Source organism: Apiospora kogelbergensis (genome assembly GCF_038363985.1).
Source record: "Apiospora kogelbergensis strain CBS 113332 chromosome Unknown utg000009l_segment0_segment0, whole genome shotgun sequence".
NCBI lineage: Eukaryota > Fungi > Ascomycota > Sordariomycetes > Amphisphaeriales > Apiosporaceae > Apiospora > Apiospora kogelbergensis.
This window is the reverse complement of record NW_027117426.1, coordinates 569,937-588,359: the sequence shown is the minus strand read 5'-3', so window position 1 is coordinate 588,359 and position 18,423 is coordinate 569,937. Positions and strand designations below refer to the sequence as shown.

The 18,423-nt window shown below is 53.7% G+C and overlaps 12 protein-coding genes across 12 annotated transcripts; 4 read left to right on the top strand and 8 right to left on the bottom strand.

Moving 5' to 3' along the window:
* Positions 1-92: 92 nt before the first annotated feature.
* On the bottom strand, positions 93-791 carry PG998_013243 (uncharacterized protein; the record flags this gene model as incomplete). The annotated part of the gene is made up of 1 exon (XM_066880059.1): positions 93-791. One exon carries the CDS (start codon positions 789-791, stop codon positions 93-95), a length of 699 nt encoding a protein of 232 aa, XP_066724198.1.
* Positions 792-1,979: 1,188 nt separating this feature from the next.
* On the top strand, positions 1,980-2,485 carry PG998_013242 (uncharacterized protein; the record flags this gene model as incomplete). The annotated part of the gene is made up of 2 exons (XM_066880058.1): positions 1,980-2,287; positions 2,332-2,485. The coding sequence occupies 2 exons, from the start codon at positions 1,980-1,982 to the stop codon at positions 2,483-2,485; spliced, it is 462 nt and encodes a 153-aa protein (XP_066724197.1).
* A 239-nt stretch (positions 2,486-2,724) lies between these two features.
* On the bottom strand, positions 2,725-3,844 carry PG998_013241 (uncharacterized protein; the record flags this gene model as incomplete). Its single annotated transcript, XM_066880057.1, has 5 exons — positions 2,725-2,930; positions 3,038-3,202; positions 3,258-3,412; positions 3,480-3,742; positions 3,803-3,844. The coding sequence occupies 5 exons, from the start codon at positions 3,842-3,844 to the stop codon at positions 2,725-2,727; spliced, it is 831 nt and encodes a 276-aa protein (XP_066724196.1).
* Positions 3,845-4,897: 1,053 nt separating this feature from the next.
* On the top strand, positions 4,898-5,827 carry PG998_013240 (uncharacterized protein; the record flags this gene model as incomplete). Its single annotated transcript, XM_066880056.1, has 1 exon — positions 4,898-5,827. The coding sequence occupies one exon, from the start codon at positions 4,898-4,900 to the stop codon at positions 5,825-5,827; it is 930 nt and encodes a 309-aa protein (XP_066724195.1).
* A 206-nt stretch (positions 5,828-6,033) lies between these two features.
* Positions 6,034-7,083, bottom strand: PG998_013239 (uncharacterized protein; the record flags this gene model as incomplete). The annotated part of the gene is made up of 1 exon (XM_066880055.1): positions 6,034-7,083. One exon carries the CDS (start codon positions 7,081-7,083, stop codon positions 6,034-6,036), a length of 1,050 nt encoding a protein of 349 aa, XP_066724194.1.
* A 320-nt stretch (positions 7,084-7,403) lies between these two features.
* Positions 7,404-8,013, bottom strand: PG998_013238 (uncharacterized protein; the record flags this gene model as incomplete). Its single annotated transcript, XM_066880054.1, has 3 exons — positions 7,404-7,655; positions 7,739-7,799; positions 7,865-8,013. 3 exons carry the CDS (start codon positions 8,011-8,013, stop codon positions 7,404-7,406), a joined length of 462 nt encoding a protein of 153 aa, XP_066724193.1.
* A 614-nt stretch (positions 8,014-8,627) lies between these two features.
* On the bottom strand, positions 8,628-9,665 carry PG998_013237 (uncharacterized protein; the record flags this gene model as incomplete). Its single annotated transcript, XM_066880053.1, has 1 exon — positions 8,628-9,665. One exon carries the CDS (start codon positions 9,663-9,665, stop codon positions 8,628-8,630), a length of 1,038 nt encoding a protein of 345 aa, XP_066724192.1.
* A 744-nt stretch (positions 9,666-10,409) lies between these two features.
* Positions 10,410-10,876, top strand: PG998_013236 (uncharacterized protein; the record flags this gene model as incomplete). Its single annotated transcript, XM_066880052.1, has 2 exons — positions 10,410-10,682; positions 10,754-10,876. 2 exons carry the CDS (start codon positions 10,410-10,412, stop codon positions 10,874-10,876), a joined length of 396 nt encoding a protein of 131 aa, XP_066724191.1.
* Positions 10,877-11,512: 636 nt separating this feature from the next.
* Positions 11,513-12,364, bottom strand: PG998_013235 (uncharacterized protein; the record flags this gene model as incomplete). Its single annotated transcript, XM_066880051.1, has 2 exons — positions 11,513-12,031; positions 12,089-12,364. 2 exons carry the CDS (start codon positions 12,362-12,364, stop codon positions 11,513-11,515), a joined length of 795 nt encoding a protein of 264 aa, XP_066724190.1.
* A 155-nt stretch (positions 12,365-12,519) lies between these two features.
* Positions 12,520-13,362, bottom strand: PG998_013234 (uncharacterized protein; the record flags this gene model as incomplete). The annotated part of the gene is made up of 3 exons (XM_066880050.1): positions 12,520-12,842; positions 12,897-12,926; positions 12,996-13,362. The coding sequence occupies 3 exons, from the start codon at positions 13,360-13,362 to the stop codon at positions 12,520-12,522; spliced, it is 720 nt and encodes a 239-aa protein (XP_066724189.1).
* A 491-nt stretch (positions 13,363-13,853) lies between these two features.
* Positions 13,854-15,102, bottom strand: PG998_013233 (uncharacterized protein; the record flags this gene model as incomplete). The annotated part of the gene is made up of 4 exons (XM_066880049.1): positions 13,854-14,241; positions 14,300-14,628; positions 14,755-14,822; positions 14,904-15,102. The coding sequence occupies 4 exons, from the start codon at positions 15,100-15,102 to the stop codon at positions 13,854-13,856; spliced, it is 984 nt and encodes a 327-aa protein (XP_066724188.1).
* Positions 15,103-15,581: 479 nt separating this feature from the next.
* Positions 15,582-17,876, top strand: PG998_013232 (FAD binding domain protein; the record flags this gene model as incomplete). Its single annotated transcript, XM_066880048.1, has 2 exons — positions 15,582-17,307; positions 17,671-17,876. The coding sequence occupies 2 exons, from the start codon at positions 15,582-15,584 to the stop codon at positions 17,874-17,876; spliced, it is 1,932 nt and encodes a 643-aa protein (XP_066724187.1).
* Positions 17,877-18,423: the final 547 nt, after the last annotated feature.

The window sequence follows — 18,423 nt, the reverse complement described above, 5'->3', positions numbered from 1 at the left end:
CCATGTTTTTCTTCCTGCCGAGTAAGACAGCAACTATATGCATTATCCTCCGTATTACCTCATTATGTTTCCTTCGAAGCTGTGGGCTTCAGCTATAGACCATGCTTTGCAAACTCTGTTTTCATGGTGGCCTCGATGTCGTCTTCCAACCAACTTGTTGTACCCACCGACATTTGAAGGACGACTTTCATGAGATCTCCCATTGACTTTTCAAACACGTCCCTCAATTTGTTGTCACTCACATCCTCCCAGGCGTCCTTGGCAAGAAACCTTTCGGCGAGCACCGAGATAGTCTTTCCAACAAGGGCGATTTTTGGTTTGTAGTGGCATGTCACGTTGCGCTCCATCTCCTCGGCGAACAAGCCCAGCTGCCGCAATTGCCGGGTACATCCGATCAGGGGCAACTTGTGCTTCGGATCCTCCTGTTCTTGGACCTGATCCTTGGCGAACCGAGTGAACTCCTTTTCGAGACTCTTCTGTGCGTCGGAGAAGGCGTTTGCCACGACCGACCCATTGGTGGGAGGCTCCAGTTTCCCTACCCACTTGTGTGCCTTTTTGAGGTTGTCCATTAAAGGTTTTATCTTGTGCCTACAGCGTCCGCATGCCTTGTCCGATCGCGGATCATACTTGTCGAAATACTTTTCGGGAGTCGTCCCCTCGACCTCGGGATTGTATTTCACCAACTCTGGCTTGCCATAATCTACTGGTGTGGCGTTCAGGTCGGGATGCCAACAGACATTGTGGACAATTATGATATGAGGCGTCTTCAAGACTTGTTGTTCAGAAGCCATGCTAGCAGATGTACTGTACACTAGGCTAAAGGGCAGATAAGTAGGTGTGTGATTTGCAACTTCGAATGAGAGATGCTTGTAATCTTGCTTACAGCCATCTTTTAGACATGAGCAGGTATTGGAAGCATCTTATAATGCATATCAAGAAGTTGGTGATTGGATATTTCACAAGTAGGGTTTCACTTCATTCCAGTTGGTGTCACAATCAATTCAATAGACAAAAGACTACGAGAATGTGGTTGGGATCACAAACATTGATGTTTGCCCGCAAGATGAAAGATCTTCCAAATTCCGTAAATCCAACGTAGCAAGGTGTCGAGGCTGGAAAGGGAAACCGCGGGAATTCTGCGTGACCGTACTGGAATCCGGAGTCTTCACAACTTGTGCTTCGAGTCGTTTGATTTGTCCATTTGTACTTCATTACGCTTGGTTTGCCAAACCCTTTGCCGCGTGCAGCAAGATTGCCTTTTATTACGAATCGCTACCATGTGAAGAAGCGCCCCCTAGCTACTCGAAAGTTGAGGTCTTCGTGGCCTCTCTACGTACCTCCCGTAGGAAATCCGGAATCTCATGGTGTTGAGATAAGCCCATTACACTTGACTCCTGCTGAGGCCCAAAATCTCTCTATCTTACAGCTCGGAATCATCACAAATATAGGTCTCGATTCAGGGTACCATGATTACGATATAATATTACAATGTGCCTAGGGTCACACTGGGTATGCTTTTGGTATATGGGCCGATCTTGGCATATGTAACAGGGCACCTTGACTCCATACCATCGTCCCAGTAATCGTCCCACGCTGTGGCCCGAGTCAACGGACATGGTTTTCTGCAGGGTGATGCTTATCCGAATTTACCGGGTGGCCAGTCAACCAACGCGGCTTCCTGATGGGCTGCGTCTGTACCACCCTTGCCAGACGAGATCTTGGCGTGTCCTCTCGGGTCGTTTGATGAAGGCATAGGCGCTGCCAGGGATGTTACTCGGTGACGTCACATGCAAGGCTCTCCATCTGTACAATCTCCTTTCCTGTAATACCTGTGAGGGGCATGTTACTTGAGTATTGCTTACCATGAGGACTTTTCGCGGACTATCTACCCAGCCGATAAATGATCGAATCATAAATATTCACAACGTTTTTTTATCTTGTCAACAACATCAAGTTCCCTTGTCTTACACCCAACAGATATGCAGCCCTTCGTTATTGTACCCGCCCTTTGGGCTACCATTGTTCTTGCCTGGGACGCGAGCAAAATAGATTGCGGCGATGATTCATTGTGTTTTACTTCCTTTGTATGGTGCGATTCGCAGGGATCCGGTTGCTCCTACCCGGAGGGAGTCTACCCTCCAGTGGCGGATCCCCAGGATATCAACTATGCCCTTCTAATGGAGAATGTGAACCACACAATCTCCTGGAAGGTCTCGGGCCAGGACACGGAAACGCCAGTGAGAGTTCAATGGGAGCTAGACGAAGGCGTATCATGGGAACTTAGTAGGTCAACCCAAGCCACGTTCAGGACTGAAACAACCTGCTTGTCAGCCGCTCGGACCCGACACGGGATGACGTGGAAGAGCGACGAGCAGTCTTGCAGATGCTCAAGCGGAATTCGGATGCGACAGCAAAGGCGGTATGCGCTGGGATTGTCAACAACACCGAGTTCCCGGAAGAGAAATACGCTATCACTCTTGTTTAGTCCGGCTTCTAGCCTACAGTGCTGTGAAGAGACGGTATATTTATTTTATTGATCTGCTGCTGCTCTCACCTATTCATGATCTACTGTACTGCAAAGTCAGGGGTCATCCATTATATGGCTCATCAATTATTACGTTACTCGTGATATCAATCACATAAGCTGGTCTGTCGTTTATTTACGGTACGTACGTCTTGCCCCAAGAGCAGCACTTTCGCCATCACTGGTATACCAGCAGGCTGTTACTCTTGGGCAGGCTCCATCCACCGTCTGGTCCCATTGTGACTCAGCAACGAACCACCGTAGCCCCCCTCCAGCGAGAGGCGGTCGATAGCCGCCAAACTTCTCCTGGCAGCCACCATGGGGTCCATTGGGGGTCCACCCACAACTCCCTTTTCCTGAAACAACGCCGCGATCTTCGCCAGGCGGGCAAGGTTTTCCTCCGTTGCTAACGATGATTGCCCGAAGTTAGCTTCCCTAGTGACGCAAGGCAAGTGAAGTGCGAGGAGTAGGGGGGTCAAGAAGTAAAGATCGGGAAGGAAGGGTCAGACTCACGACTCGCTCGGGTTGCATCGGTGTCCACCAATCCAGGACAGATGGAGAAGAAGAGGATCCCCTGGTCCCCATAGCCGGCTTGGAACTTGGCGACGAGCAGACTGGTTGCGGCTTTACTGACGGCGTAGGGCGCCGCTTGGAAGACGCCGAATTCGTTGACGAAATCTGAACTCAGTCAGAAATCAAGATCCACAGTCACTGGAGTTTCAGGCAGTCTTACCCAGGTCACCCATGCCGCTTGAGATCGTCGCCACCTTCTTCAGATCGCCCTGCTGGATGAGTGGCAGGAAGGCGTACGTGGTCCGTAGAACCCCGATAACATTAACATTGAAGCTCTTCTGCGCATCGTCAACGATTCCTTGGATGTCGTCCTCGCTGTATGTAGTGTTAATAGGCTGTCTCTCAACAGGGGATTGCTCGGAGGAAGCAAGGGGCTGGTTACAATTCGGTCAGCGGCTTCAGTTGCGACATGTCGCTGACGTAGCCAGCGTTGTTGATTAGCACGTCCAAGCCCTTGCCTTCGAGTAGGCGGCTTGACTCAGCTGCTGCCTGCCTCAAACCAACCTCGTCCGTGACGTCAGCGGTCAGGATGTGCACATTTCTGAATCCGTCCTCTTTCAATCGGTCTTCCGTGGCCTTCTTGTCACGGGCGAGTCCGATGACTTTGTTGGCAGGGTCCGAGGCTAGGACTTTGATGAAAGCATACTAATTTTTCGTCAGTAACATACAGAGAAAACAGGACATCCGGAGATGAGTGGTTCTTACCCCAAGGCCTCTAGATGCACCCGAGACGACGTAGCTTGGCATAGTGGGTGTTGAATATGTAATAGATTTGTTTTTATTGTTGTCACTTCGAAATTCGGGTGTCTGACAGGGTATGTACAATGTCTGTCTGTGATGCTCAACTTGGAAAATCATAGCTGTATATATAAGCTCTGGGTATGGCGGACCGACTCTGATTACAGGGGTTGATTACACATGCATGCCTACTAATCAACCTCCTTCTAAGCATTCGTAGATGCAGTATTTCCCGAATGACCAATCAATGAAGTTTAAAATCCTCGAGCACCCAGAACGATAGAGGAATGGCTACCAATGTTGCATCTGTATGTTCGGACTCGGGGTAGATGGTTTTGACTCTATACCAGCAACCCCGAACTCCGATTTGGCGTGGGCCTAGCACAAGAGGCCTACAGGGATGCACTGTAAGCTGAATCAATGAGCACCAGCAACCCCGCAGTGGACAAACAGTGCTTAAGTACAACCCCGTACCCCGATCTCCGGGCCTCGTCGTCGTCCTCATTTGTTCCCACCAAGCAATCCCCTTGGGAAGAAAGCAAGTTCCAGAGAACGAGTCTAAACGAACGTTTAGATACCAGGTTGATATTTGCACATACCGCCATGCCACGGCAAATCGCCCCCTCGTCTGCTCGCGCTGCTCTCAGACCTTCACTCAGAGTACGTTGCCTGTTTACAGATCCCCACAGCTGTACCGCCAACTCCGAACCCCTGTAATTAACTACCAGGACAGAGTCGTCCCTCGTGAGGCACTCCGGACGCTGCTCCTGGAAGCCGCCGTCGAAGAGAAGATCGTGTATTCAATGCTCCAACTCGAAGGTGCGATGTGACTTGCAGCGCCCCGCCTGCGGCAAGTGTCGGGCCCGATTCCTAGTTTGCGAGTTTCCCGTCATCGATGACCACCACCCAGGATGCTATGGACCGGGAGTCGCTGAACCATATACCGCGAATGAGAGCGTTCATGACCGAGTAAAACGCAATGGATTTCCAGCTACAGCCGTCGTCTCCGAAGAGCGACGCAAGGTTCTGTTAGGTACAGCACCCGGAACTCCGAGCAACAACATGGTGGTCCGGCACACCATGCACTTCGTCATCCGAGTACTCGGCTCTTGGCCGCGCCTGATGGGGACCTACCACACGGCCCAATTGCCGCCCATTATCCATAATTCCCAGATTATGGATGGTGCTCTCCCGAAGCCGCTCGCGCATTGTTACACGCTGGCCAAGATGTGGGACAGTCAGGTTGCCGGCAGTGCCGACCTCGTACAGGGTATCGTCCTAGCTGAAGTGCAACGCCTGTGGAGAGAGGTAATAGAGCCCAGTCTTTTTGCCCACGCCCAAACCACGCGAGCAACGTGGATTGGTGACAGATGCGAATTTGCGTCCTACCGAATTGTTGAGAGATGTCTGACCACTTTCATGCAGCACGAGTCATACGACGAGGCGGATCTCCTCGCGGCCGCTCAGTCCCTTCTAATTCTGCTAATCGTCCTCTTCTACGGCAGTCCCGAGGGCCAGGAGTTGTCCGTCCGGGCACAGGCCGATCTCATCCTTCAACTCTGGGACGTGAAGAAACGCCTCGCCGCCACGGGCCTATTCCTCCCCGAAGAAGCAGATAAGTCCCAGCACACCACGCCGCCGCGCTGGCGGGACTGGGCCGCCATCTCGGCCAAGCGTCGCACCATCCTGGCCATGCACCACCTCGAGTGGTCCTGGTCCCTGCGGCATGGCTACCCCATCCTCACGTGCTTCGAGCTCGCGGCAGTACCCGCACCGGCGGCGGGGTACCTGTGGCGCGAGACGGACGAGACGACATGGAGTGCGCTCTACAGCGATTGGTTGCAGCATTGGAAGGATGGCGGCGTCTACAAGATCGGCGAGTTCTTCAACATCGAGGCCGAGGCGAGGTTGGATACCCGGAGCGAGAGGTGGCTTTCGGAGGCGGATGAGTATGGGATGATGCTCATGGCAGAGAGTAAGATTGGCCTTTGATCCCCAAACCCGCTTGAGATCTGAAGCGATTGCTGACCATATGAAGTAAATGCCGTGGGCGACCCGTAAGGAATTTGTGCACCCGCGACGGAGTAACGTTCACGGGAAGTGTTATACATCGGTATAAGCGAGGAATGGTAATTTTTCAAATGGAACGAATACTCGTATGATTGGATAAGCCAATGGACCTCCTTGTCAACCTTTGCTTAATCCAACTTCCCAACTGTCTCTATGTCTACCAGACGGGATCCTGCAATCGTTTCCACAAAGTTCTTCCCAAAAAGCATCGCCGGAGTCTGGAAGCCGGCCTTGACTTCTCCAGCCAAAACGCGCCTGGCCGCCTCCACTGACGCCATGGCGGTAAATGTGTATCCGTTCACGGTATGAAGTACGGCACGTCCTATTCCCCCATCTGCATCCGTAACAGTCACCGCAGCGTGATAAGGGCTCGCCTCCCTCTCTTCCGCAGTCGGTCCGTCCTTGATTATCTTGCCCTCGTCGGGAAAGGACATGGCCCCAGGTCCTCCCACGCAGGCAAAGGTCCGGATGTTGGCGACGCCGGTAGACTTCCCGACGGTGATCAGATCAGGCAGGGTAAGCGGAAAGCACGAGACGAGCCCGTCACCATTGTCAAAGTCGAATTGGCCACCCGCGGACTCCTTGCTACCACCATCCTGCTGAGACCACGGAAGCAGTGCATTATCTAGTCGTTGTAGACACTTGACGCCCGCCATAGAGCTGCCTGCCGCGCTCGCGACCGACCCCCTCGACATGGGTCCCGCGACGCGCAGCGCGATGTCGATGCGCGTCGGGCTTTGAATGTTCCGCACGGCGTGCGCGGCCAGGCAGCCCAACATCGCGACGCTTCCGCCACATCCGGGGAGCAGCATCACGTTTGCCTTCTCCGCGGCGCCGGCCCGGTCCAGGGCGAGCTGGTAGCTGCCCAGCTCGGCCGAGATGTCGAGGTAGTGCACGCCGGCCTCGATGCAGGCGGCGATCAGGGGCTCGGCCGTGAGGGCGAAGGGGCCGGCGCAGTTGAGGAGGACTTTGACGTTCTCGTCTTTCAAGACGGAAACAGTGAGAGAAGGGCCGGTGAGGTCGAACACGCGGTGGGGAGCATTGAGGGAAGCGGCTACATGTGCGATGGCTGCCTCGGATCGGCCGGCAAGGATTAGAGGAATGTCGAGGGTTTTGGCGTGTTCGCTTGCGAGGCGGCCAGTGTAGCCATTCGCGCCGTAGATCATGATACGAGCCATTGCAACGGTGGAGATAATCGGTTTTGTTGTTGGTTAGGAGAGAAAGGGGTACGTGTTGGGTTGGAGTTGGTGGTTATCTCCCAGAAACTGCATTTGCGACAATGTATATCTTATATTGCAACGCAAACTACATTCGTGCGTGTACTTTGGCCCTTAGCAGCGGACCTTATACCCGTAGCTGGTAATGTATTATTGATCAATTCCAAAAGTCAGACCAAGACTCAGAATCTAGCAACCAGCTTATGCTCGGAATTCCGGGTACAGTGGACCCTTATGCTCGGAGTTTCCAGTGCCTCCTCCACCCAAGAACATCATGGCATTCAGTCGATCTGCGTCCCTTTGGCTATAACTGTGGTCATGGTAATGATGACCACCATACCCCTAAGGGTTAGGGTGATAATGATGACCATGATGGCCAGGATGAACAGCGGACCGAAGCGGTGGTCGACTCCCTCTGCCACGCAGCGGGGGTGCGAGATCGCGATGGTCCCGGATACGCCTGCGAAGGAACCTAAGATCCAGAGGAGGGCTGGCCACACTGGGATGCGCTTCTTACCGCTAGGCAAGGATACCTGGCGTTATTGGGGTTAGTGGTTGCTATTAGTTGTGACAAGTTGAGACGCAAACCAGCAGTCCTCTGTAGGTATTGACTCACCCTTGTTTTCACCTCAACCTTGTCCCCATGGACATCGATACGCTCAAGTTCGGTGGCCCGGCTGTGGAGAAACGACACAGTCATGGGCAGGACCGAAACGCAGATGGTCGTGGTAAGCATCCACACCCCCAGCGTGGCAAATAGTAGGTCGGCATATGCGAGGCGAAGCCGATGCCCCCAAAGGTTTGGGCGTAGCAGGCCGCTTGGTCGATCGTGATGGCTTGGAGATCGGCCGCGCCCTGGGTGTAGTTGTATGGGGTTGTGCTATTGGTCATGTTGGACGAGGGGAATGGCGACTAGACAGAATGTTGGTAGCGTAGTGTACACAGTAGGTGACAGGATAGTAATGTTGGGTTTCACAACGGGTTTTAAAAAAGGATAGGAGATATATATATAGAAAGTCATCACATCAACACTCTGACGAGAGGATTACCTACTGGTCAAAGAGTCAGACGCGGCAAATTCCGTGATCCCTTCCTATAGGGCTCAAATTAGAGGTCTGCCACCACATTTGGCGAGCGCCTTTAATTAACTGGCGTACATGAGTTACCTGGCGCGCATCTTATTGGTCACTCAAACGAAGACGTAAGTGCCGACTTGAAAGCTATGGCGCCCTAGCTGAGCTTGCGTCTCGATCTGATTGGTGGTGACTGAGCAAACCACGGTCTAGATCTGTTGACCACGTAGCGCCATCGGTATATCCATTTTACCCTAGTCCACCGCCTTACCAGGTTCGCTGTCAGATGCTCCTTTTTATACAGTCGCTGCGGTTTGAGATCCCGATGATGTATGGAAAGACCAGACAACGCTTCTCAATCTAGATGCTACCCGCTCAATGGTAATTACAAATTAGTATAATATTGCACCCCAACCGATCTTCAGGGGCCTTTCAGCCCATTCCGTTTATACGCTTATCAGCTTCCACCATCTGCTCAGCATGCCACACCCGATGGCGTTTCATACTGTCTTCTGCCATGTGTATCCTCTGTTCCGCCTCTTCCATCTGCTCCTTGTGCCAGATACGGTGTTTCTCCATACTGTTGTCGGCGGCATTCAGACGGTCATCTGCTTCCTTCATCTGCTGAGCGTGCCAGATCCGGTGCTTAACAATCGCGTCGTCTGCGGCGTTGAGCCGCTCATCGGCCTCTTTCATCTGTTCCTCGTGCCAAATTCGATGGTTCTTGATGCTGTCGTCCGCCGCCGCCAGTCGTTCGTCCGCCTCTTTGATGGCGCGGGCGTGGAATTCGCGGTGTTTGATCATACTATCGTCCTTCATCGCCAGCCTCTCGTCCGCCTCCTTCATCGCCTGCGCGTGGAACTTCCTGTGCTCCTGGATGCTCTCTTCGGCTGCCGCCAGCCGCTCGTCGGCCTCCTTGATGGCGCGCTTGTGGAACTCGCGGTGCTTGATCATGCTGTCGTCGGACATGGCCAACCGCTCGTCGGCTTCCTCCATGGCCTCGACGTGGAACTTGCGGTGCTCCTGGATGCTGTCCTCGGCGGCGGCGAGGCGCTCGTCGGCCTCCTTGATGGCGCGTGCGTGGAACTCGCGGTGCTTGACCATGCTGTCGTCGGCCATGGCAAGGCGCTCGTCGGCCTCGCGCATGGCGTCGGCGTGGAAGACGCGGTGGGCCTCGATGGAGGACTGGGCGTCGGCGAGGCGCATGTCGGCCTCTTGCATGGCGCGCATGTGGAAGAGGCGGTGCTTCTCCATGCTCTTGTCGGCCTCGGACATCTTCTTGTCGTGGTCCACGGCCCGCAGCCGGCTCTCGCACTCCTCCATCGCCCGCCGGTGCTCCTCGTGCAGCCACTTGAGCCGCGCGTCGTTCTCCGTCTGCCCGATGTCCCAGCCCTCGGGCTCCACAAAGTGCTTGGCCGCCAGCCGCTTTGCCATGTCCGGCGGCGGCGGGAAGGTGCTAGGGGCGTCCATGGTGGGGCGCCGAACTGCTTAAGCGTCAAAATACGGTGTTTTGAAAAGACGGTTCAATTGAGAAGGGCCAAATGCAACGGTTGTTGAGGTTAGAGCATGGTGGACGTGGTGAGCGTGGGCGTGGCAGGTTCGGTGGTCGTTGGTAATGATGGGGCGGCATGACGTCAGGGGGTCGCGTCCAAATTCTTGTTTCTGGAGCAAAGTCAAAAACACCAAAGCTTCGACGTTGCATGAGCGACCGACTCAAAAACATGGGATGATTTCCATGCCAAGAGAAAGCCAAATCGAACGACCACCCGATTTGACACCAGCAAACAGATTGGATAGTGTTGTCATTTCTATAGCAGCCCAGGGCTTTGGGTGGATCTCGCTATAGATGGATCCAATACAACTTATCATCGACAGAGTGACCACTATGTGAGGACGTTGTGCTGCGTATCATTAGTTTGGTTCGAACGGCGACACCAAGGACCGTAGCAACATTGACACCCTTCGCTCTAACGCACCGCGACTGCCATTCAATGCACTGTAATTTGCGAGCAAGTTGCTCCAAGCTGCCACACAAAACCAACTTCTTGGTGACTCATGCTGAGCAGCTTCTACAGCAATTCACCACAATCGAAGTCACTTTGCAGAGCAACCTTGCACGCATTCCCTTCACCTACAGCACCTTTTTCTTCTTCCCGAGCAACAACCACACCCAAGCACCAAACCGCTTCCCCAGTCCATATTCTCTTGGGCAACATGGGCCGCAGGGGAAGGAGAAAGTCCAAGAGACAGCGGCTCCTATCGCACGGACCTGTTAAGAGCGAACCCGCTGGGGACGTACCTGTTAGAGGCAGGCCTGCTAGAGTCACGGAACGGTCTTCCCGATGCCGAAACGGCGGAGCGTGGGTCGGTCGCCTTCGCCCCAACCCGACTCCAAGCGACTTCGCCCTCGGCAAAGTCAGCAAGGCTTCTCTGAACCGTCCCACTATTGAAGTTGACCGTCTCCGTCTCGGATCGCGTGATTACCAGGTAAGAGTCCTTAGTTAGCAAAGTCATCACTGTGAATCTTAGTGACCCGGCTAACAAGTGCACACATCCAGACCGACCTCCTTACGAAGGCCATGGAGGAGCTTGCCCTCGTTGGCAATGAAAGCCACGCGGCCAACGCCGCTGCCGAAGGCACTCTTGCCAAAGATACTGTCGCCGAAGATACGATCGCCTAATACAGTGTCGCTTGTCGCATTTACATCGCCCCTCAAGCGCCGATCCCCAAGCTGCTAGATACTTTCATGGTATTCTTCAGGGCTACGCAATGTTGTTGGGAAACAGTTTGCTGCTCGCAGCATACCAGTTGCACCACTAGCTGGTTGATGTGAAGTACTGTTCCCAGTTTACAGGTCACAAGTCGGCGTCATCAGTGACTGAATGGCAAAGCGCACAAGCCTTCGAGGTTTCAAATCCTCTATTCACATAAAGTTGCACCAATCACGTATCTGATAGTTGCATCATAGTCTCCGACTACTAGGATACGCAGCCCATCGCATTGCATTGTGTTCATTCTCCCGTTGCATTGTCTTGTATTCATGTGACACATGTTTTCAAGGGGTATGTTTGTGTGCTGGATGATCCGCAAGGGGACAGTGGTCCTCGTGTTTGAATCTTCAACAAGTAGACAACGAAAAACGACCAATCTGGACCGAATGGCAAGAGTCAACATGAACGTGATGTTTCTTTCACTGCCATTAACGATGAATTAGGTTAAGACAAGTCTACCTGCGGCAAATCGAAATAGGGGGTGAAATCAGCTAATGTATAGACCATCTAATAAATACGGCTCTACCCATCTGTTATGTCATACATCACGCACGCTGCTCGTCCTCCTCACATTCATGCTGCTGAGTGTTTCCAGAGACCTGTATAGCACACACCGCAGCCAGAGTCATCGCATAGAGCAGCGCAAGGAGAAGAATGGGGGCTCCTAGCCAGACCCCGCCCTGTTTGAGACCCCAGTTGAAGGCGACGGCAATCAAGGGCCCCGCAAGCACCGCCCCGATGGACGCGCTCAGGTTCATAGCCGACAGCAGCGTCCCCGCCATCTCGGTGGGCCCCAGGGTCAGTAGGAAGCTCTTGCCCACAGTGACAAACCCATTGCCGAGAGCGAAAACCACAAGCGATATCACAACTAGCGCAGACCCGTCCGCGATGCACAGGATAAGGGTGCCGGCTGTCATCATGGCCGCGCTCACGCGCAGAAGCAGTAGGTCCTTGCGCGCAGTCGCCACCCTAGCCCGCGAGAGCAACACCTTGGTGGCCAACGGGATGATGACGAGGAGCACCGCGAGGGTGACGGCCGGCCTGATGGTCAAGACGGAAGTCGCCTACGCGATACTGTCAGCGGGCTCTGTACGGATTAGAAGCTTCGATGAGAGACTCACGTATGGGTAACTCCAACCAAAACGCATGTGGAGATATTGCAGCTCAAAGAGGCCTGCTATCGTCCCGACCGTGGTCGCAAAGAAGCCGAACATAAGAGGGGAGATGTTCTTGATTCCAAAAAGACGAGTGATGGACTGCCAAAAGGTCGTCAACATCGACCTGATCCTTTTCCATAGGGCTCCAAAGCCCCAAGAACCATATTTAGGGGTGACGCGTGTCTCGGGTACTTGATCTGAGGATCGCCGCTTGGGGAGCGTTTCCGGCATGACGACCATGGTCGCAGTGGCACCGGCTACGAATACTGCGAATCCCAGTAAGATTGGTATCCAAGGGCTCTTCAGCATGAGAGCCGAGCCAAGGAGGGGCGCGAAGATTTGGCAGGCGACAGCTACCGACGCCACTCTAGCAAATAAGATTGTGCTACTGCAAGTTAGCCTGTGTGCAGATGGTGGTTGCGCTGAGGAACAACTAGCCGCTCTTCCTCGGAATACACGTCCGTCAGGGCCGACAATAGCATCGTCGCGGTGACGGCGTCACCTCCCCCAAAGACCTTGAACAGAGGAGCCAGCCATATCGCTCTCAGCGGGATGCCACCCGCTTGCCAGTCTGGATGAATGATGTAAGCATGACTTGAACTCGGGTAGTGCAGTTGAGGCTGTTGGCAATACTTGCTGACAAAATGGCGGAAGCCTTCGCAGAGGAGAATGCCTATGATTGACATCAAAAGAACCTTTTTCCGGCCGATCCGATCCGCTGTTATTTCATGTCAGTCAAATGAATGTCGGTACCGGAAAACGCTCTACATACCTGCTATACCGTACGGCAGTGCGAGAAACCCTGAGCGCTCAGGTCAGCAACGGCAAGAACGCCCGCCGGTCGCGTCAAAACGGCAATGGCGCTTCTTACCCGGCAGTTGGTGCAGAGTAACATAGACTTGATTGACGAGGCTTAGCTCTCTCTGGACTGCGGGCACCATGCAGTCGCGTTCTGTCGAACCCGTGGTCATCGCCGAAACACCATGGTCAAGCTTCTTGTAGTATGCCTCGCAAATGATGTCTTCCCGAATGCTCGTCTCCGGCGCAATGGTCATGTATTCGTAAAGGTAGATGGCGACCGCGAACAAGATCACTCCGAGTTGTGTCCTGAGCTGGATGCGTCTCTCTGCGCTTGCTGTCTTGGCGCCTGGTGCTGCTGACGCCTCGTCGGGGGCTTGGTCATCTCGAAGCAGGAGCGTGCGCTCATCCGGGGCGGAGCTCGAGGAGTGCGACTCCATTGCTTGGACTACTCGCAAGTCCTGTATCTAATCACAGACGAAGTAAACAATGAGTCTCCGCCTTTCAATGCCACTTTTTGTTCTTGGCGAGAGTTGCGAAAATGGCAGAGGTCGAGAAAACCTTTAGTGTTCAGTACGGAATAAGCTGTGTCAGCTTACTCCGACATCACAGTAGATATTCCGATTGGTGGCAATCGGCGTTCTCTGCCATGGCCGTAAGCTGACGGATATTTAAATAAACACAGATGGCAAAATCTGAGTCGCAGGCCAATATAGACAACAACAGCTCCTCTGATTCCCGCAACCGTCTAGTATCTTACAAAAACACCTTTTGATTCCCATACTAATCCTACCAGCGCTCGGGTAGCAGCTGCAGCGAGCTTATACCCCCAAGAAAGACCACATGAATCTTCATATAAAGACTATTGCGAAGCTATAAGATGGTCTTGACAGCTGCTGACAGGCTCAGCAGGTTCTATTAGACGCCTTGGCTAGGCGATCTCTGGTCGCGAATACAAAACTTCATACTCTTGACTTCTCGAAATACCCCCATGAGACTCGGAAATGCCGCTTTCACCTGGGAGCTTGACAAAATCGTTCCCTCTAGGCGCACGACTACCAGAAGCCAGGCCCTTCCAGCTTGCTAGCCTGACGTCTGGACCTCTCTTAGAGGGATTGTCGGAGATCAAATACTTCTTCACATGACTCACGGGTATACGGTTGACCAGCGAGCCGAGTGTCGGCATGTTCGCGGCCAAGATACCCAGCCACAGCTCGAGATGACTCTGTATAGTGAGGAGATATGCATCGTGGACTGGATCGGCCGGCTCTACAGGCACAATGGTGGAATGCAGGCGCCAGGCCATGATACCTATGACACTGGGGAGAGGTTAGCAAACAGCCAAAGGGTGGCTCTCCTTTATGGCTCTCGGCTTACGCAAGTCCGATAGTTAACATGATGGTAACGCCGATCTTCTTGTCGACGGGAATCTGGAGCTTCCAGACGCTCGGGAGCGGCGGGATAACCACAAGCAAATCGAGTAGCAAATTGACGGCGACGGAAGCAATTTCCTGGATCGAGCGTGGTCGGCAGTTTGTCTTGGAGAGCACTGGGTCCCACGCATCCGAGATATGGTCGCACTGTGTCATGAAGAAGCTGGTGAAAACGATGACATAGACAACGTTGAGGATCACCAGGATCCAAACCGTTCGCCTCAGAAAGGCGTTGTGGCGGAATATCTTGAGGTACAGGAGCAGGAGAGCAATCTTGCAGACACAGGTCGAGATGGTCCAGGTCCAGCCGGCGGACACAATGAGTTAAGCAGGAAGGATTAGTAGGGATGAAATATTGGAAGAAGTCGGGACGGATGTAAGAGGTGACTAATCACTCACCTTGATAATTACTGCCATTTGTGGCCATGGCAGCGTTTCGGTTTTCGCTCCTAGACCGTTGTGGATGGCTGGTTCAATAGCCCAACAGACAGTCAGATATTTTGATACCGGGAACTAGACAATGATTTTAATATCGTCATTAGACATACCCCAGAATGTGGTTCCGTCCATTTCCAGTAGTGCTGCGACCGACACGAGAATGGCGCCATCTTCGAGACAGAGGGGACTGCAGTTCAGCCGGGTGATGACATAGAAGCGCAGCCCAAAAATGGAGAATATGAGGGCGGTAAAAAGAGACAGCCAGATAATGAGTTTGTGACCTTCAGGAGATACATACGTCATAGTCATTGTTGTCCAGATGCAAGGCGAGAAAGCAAGGGGGATACGAGCAAACAACCGGAGACATTACAGCTCACTTATGAAGAGTCAGAGAAACTGAGTCGCAAGCCAGAAGTGAGGACTTTGCTCTTTACTACGAACTCTCAAAAACTACAGACTCTGGCTTTCACATGACTATGGTCATGGTGCATGAATAATCCATGGAGGTGTTGGTTGTGCACGGGTCAAGCGAGGTGCTGTAAGATGCCAAGCCCCGAGAGGCAACTGAAGAAATCCCCCGGAATATCCTTCCGGTAGAATCCTCCCGGCGGAATCGGCTCTTGGTACACAGTTATTAATTCCCCCTTCCCGGCTATTTCACGAATCCTTCGAAACTAGTCTTTATCCTCTTCTATCCCACGGGGCTTGTGTAAATGAGCAATACTATCTCGTTTCTCCTCGTCATGTGTCAACAACATCTACACCGCCTGCGAAGAAGGCTTGCCAACATGTCCACGCGTCATCTTGTTGGTGTTGCCGCCGCTGTCATTGTGGCTGCGGCCATTGCTGTGGGAAGTTCCTCCGACTCACGCCCCAACAGCCAACACAACTGTCGAACCATTCCGGGAGATGCGTCCTGGCCCCCGACGAGCGTCTGGCAACAATTGAACAAGACAGTAGACGGGAAGCTCATTGCTACCATCCCCATTGCTGCAGCCTGCCACACAACCTTATTCGGCCAGTCCAACAGCCTGTTTGACCAAGATGCTTGCAATGCTCTGCGGGTCAATTGGAACTTCCCAGAGACGCATCTCCCCTCTTCCTCGTCGCCTATGGCCTATCAGTTCTCCAATAATTCGTGTAACCCCTGGCTCGACCCGCACACTCCATGCACCTTGGGGTCGCATGTGGTCTACAGCGTCAATGCAACCGCCGTTTCACATCTGCAAGCAGCTGTCGCCTTCGCTAAACAGCACAACATCCGCTTAGTCATCCGTAACACAGGCCACGATTACCTAGGCAAGTCCACCGGAGCGCATTCGCTCGGCGTGTGGACACACCACCTGAAGTACGTTGATCTAATCGCTGCCTACAAAGGTACGGGCTACACGGGCGCTGCGCTACGAGTAGGTGCGGGAGTCGAAGCCATCGAAGCCTATACCTTTGCCAATCGCCACGGCCTGGTGGTCGTCGGCGGCAACTGTCCCAACGTGGGCCTAGCCGGCGGCTTCATCCAGGGTGGCGGACACGGCCCCTTGTCTTCCCGATACGGCCTGGCCGCGGACCAGATTCTCGAAGCCGAGGTGATCACGGCCGCGGGGGATTTCATCACCGCCACCCTGGAAAACGAGTACAGCGACCTCCTCTGGGCCCTGCGCGGAGGCGGGGCGGGTACTTTCGCTCTTCTCGTCTCTGTTACTGTGAAAGCTTACCCCGAACTCCGTGTTTCGTCCGCTTCGCTGACCGTCCTCAACGACGGGACCAACGCCGATGCGCTTTACGCTTCCATCGGCTCCTTCATCCAGACGACGCTGCCCTCGCTCGTGGACGCGGGGGCTATGGTTGTCTGGGTCGCGGGGCCCTTCGGCTTCATGATCAGCCCCGCCTACGCGCCGGATCTCACGTCAGCAGAGCTGGACCACTTGCTTCTGCCCGCCCTCCAAACCTTCAAAGATAGGGGTCTGCAGTACCAGTATTCGTCGGCCGAAAGCACTACGTTCTTGGATCGGTACAACGAGCTGCAGAAGACGGCCAGTTGGAACGTGTCAGACTACAACCTCGGGGGCCGCCTCGTGCCACGAAAGGTCGCCGTTAATGACACCGCAAATCTAATGGCATCCGTTCGGTACATCAGTTCGCGGACGCTCATGTCAGGCGTGAGTTACAATCTCCAGAAAGGCGCCTCTTCCGCCGACGGCGGTGCGGTGAACCCCAAGTTCCGCGAGGCGCTGTTCGGGATCTCGATCGGCACTGCCATCGACTACCAGGACTGGGCGGCCACGTTGGCGGCGCAAGACCAGATCACGAACGAGCTGCTCCCGCAACTGGAGAAAGTCACGCCGGACGGCGCGGCGTATCTCAACGAAGCGGATTACCAAACCTCAGATTTTCAGCACTTATTCTACGGGGAAATGTACCCGAGACTGCTCGCCATCAAGCACAAGTACGATCGAGAGGGGCTTTTCTACGCCAAGACTGCCGTCGGGAGCGAAGGGTGGGCCGAAGGGCCTGATGGTCGGTTGTGCCGGAATCCAGAGTACCGAAAGTAGAAACGCCTGCAGCTTGGAGCTTGACGCCATAGATATGAATAGCCACGATTGAAGGAATAATGGTATACTCCCATATTTACAGTACATAGAACTATACCATACACCATTGTAGCCTTGATCCGTCGCAAGGAGGGCACGACACCGGCCCAGTTCCGCGCCAAGTATGATGATATCTATGTCCCGCTCCTGCAGTCACTCGTTGGCGCCTCATTTCCCCTTTTCGCATACTCAAAATTACGTTACCAAGACCAACAATATGCCAAGCATCCTTACTTCGGAGTCTGAACTCGATCCTGACATTGTGCCGCATCCCCCTCAACCTGGAAAGACCCAGAGCGCCCAAACCTCCCCGTCATATACGGAGGCGAGCCTCACCCGATGGATTACGACTCCTTGAACATGATGGTGTGGGAGGACAAGGCCGCGTTCGACGCTTTCAAAGAGATCTTCTACAATCTGGAAGTGCGAGTCCGACTGTTTACATACAAGAAGAACTTCCTCAACCACGGGCTGCGCATCATCTACGCGATCTAGGAGCCCGTTGTGACTGGCCGGTCTTCAAATGACATCCCGAGTGCAGCGCTCCCGAATGATACCTTGCGCGGCACAGATAGCTAGGCTGACCTTTACTTCACCATAGCGGAATCGGCCTTCAAGCATCCAAATGAGTTAATTCCCGAGCGGTGGGCTACACGACCCGAGCTGATCCTCCAGAAAAATGCCTTTGGCCCGTTTTTCTTCGGTAAGCATTTGTGTTTCATATCCCGTCGGTTTCAAGTGCTAGCATAAGTGATTGAACCTCGTATGTTTATTCAGGGAGTCGATAATGTGTCGGGAAGGCCATCGCTTGACGATGTGATCGGGGATGAGGGACCAGGTGACTACTCAGCCTGGTCCGGTCTTCTGCGTATTCGAGCCCAGAGGTTGACGCAGCAAGTGGGCAGTTAGTGGACAAGGGGGAATGCAAGGGGGATGAGGGGTTTCGGAGAAGATCGGTAGTGTTTAGTATCTGTGTTCTGCTTGTGTAACGTAAAGGACGGATAGGGGCCCCGGAATGGGTGAGCCTGCATCGGATCCTTAA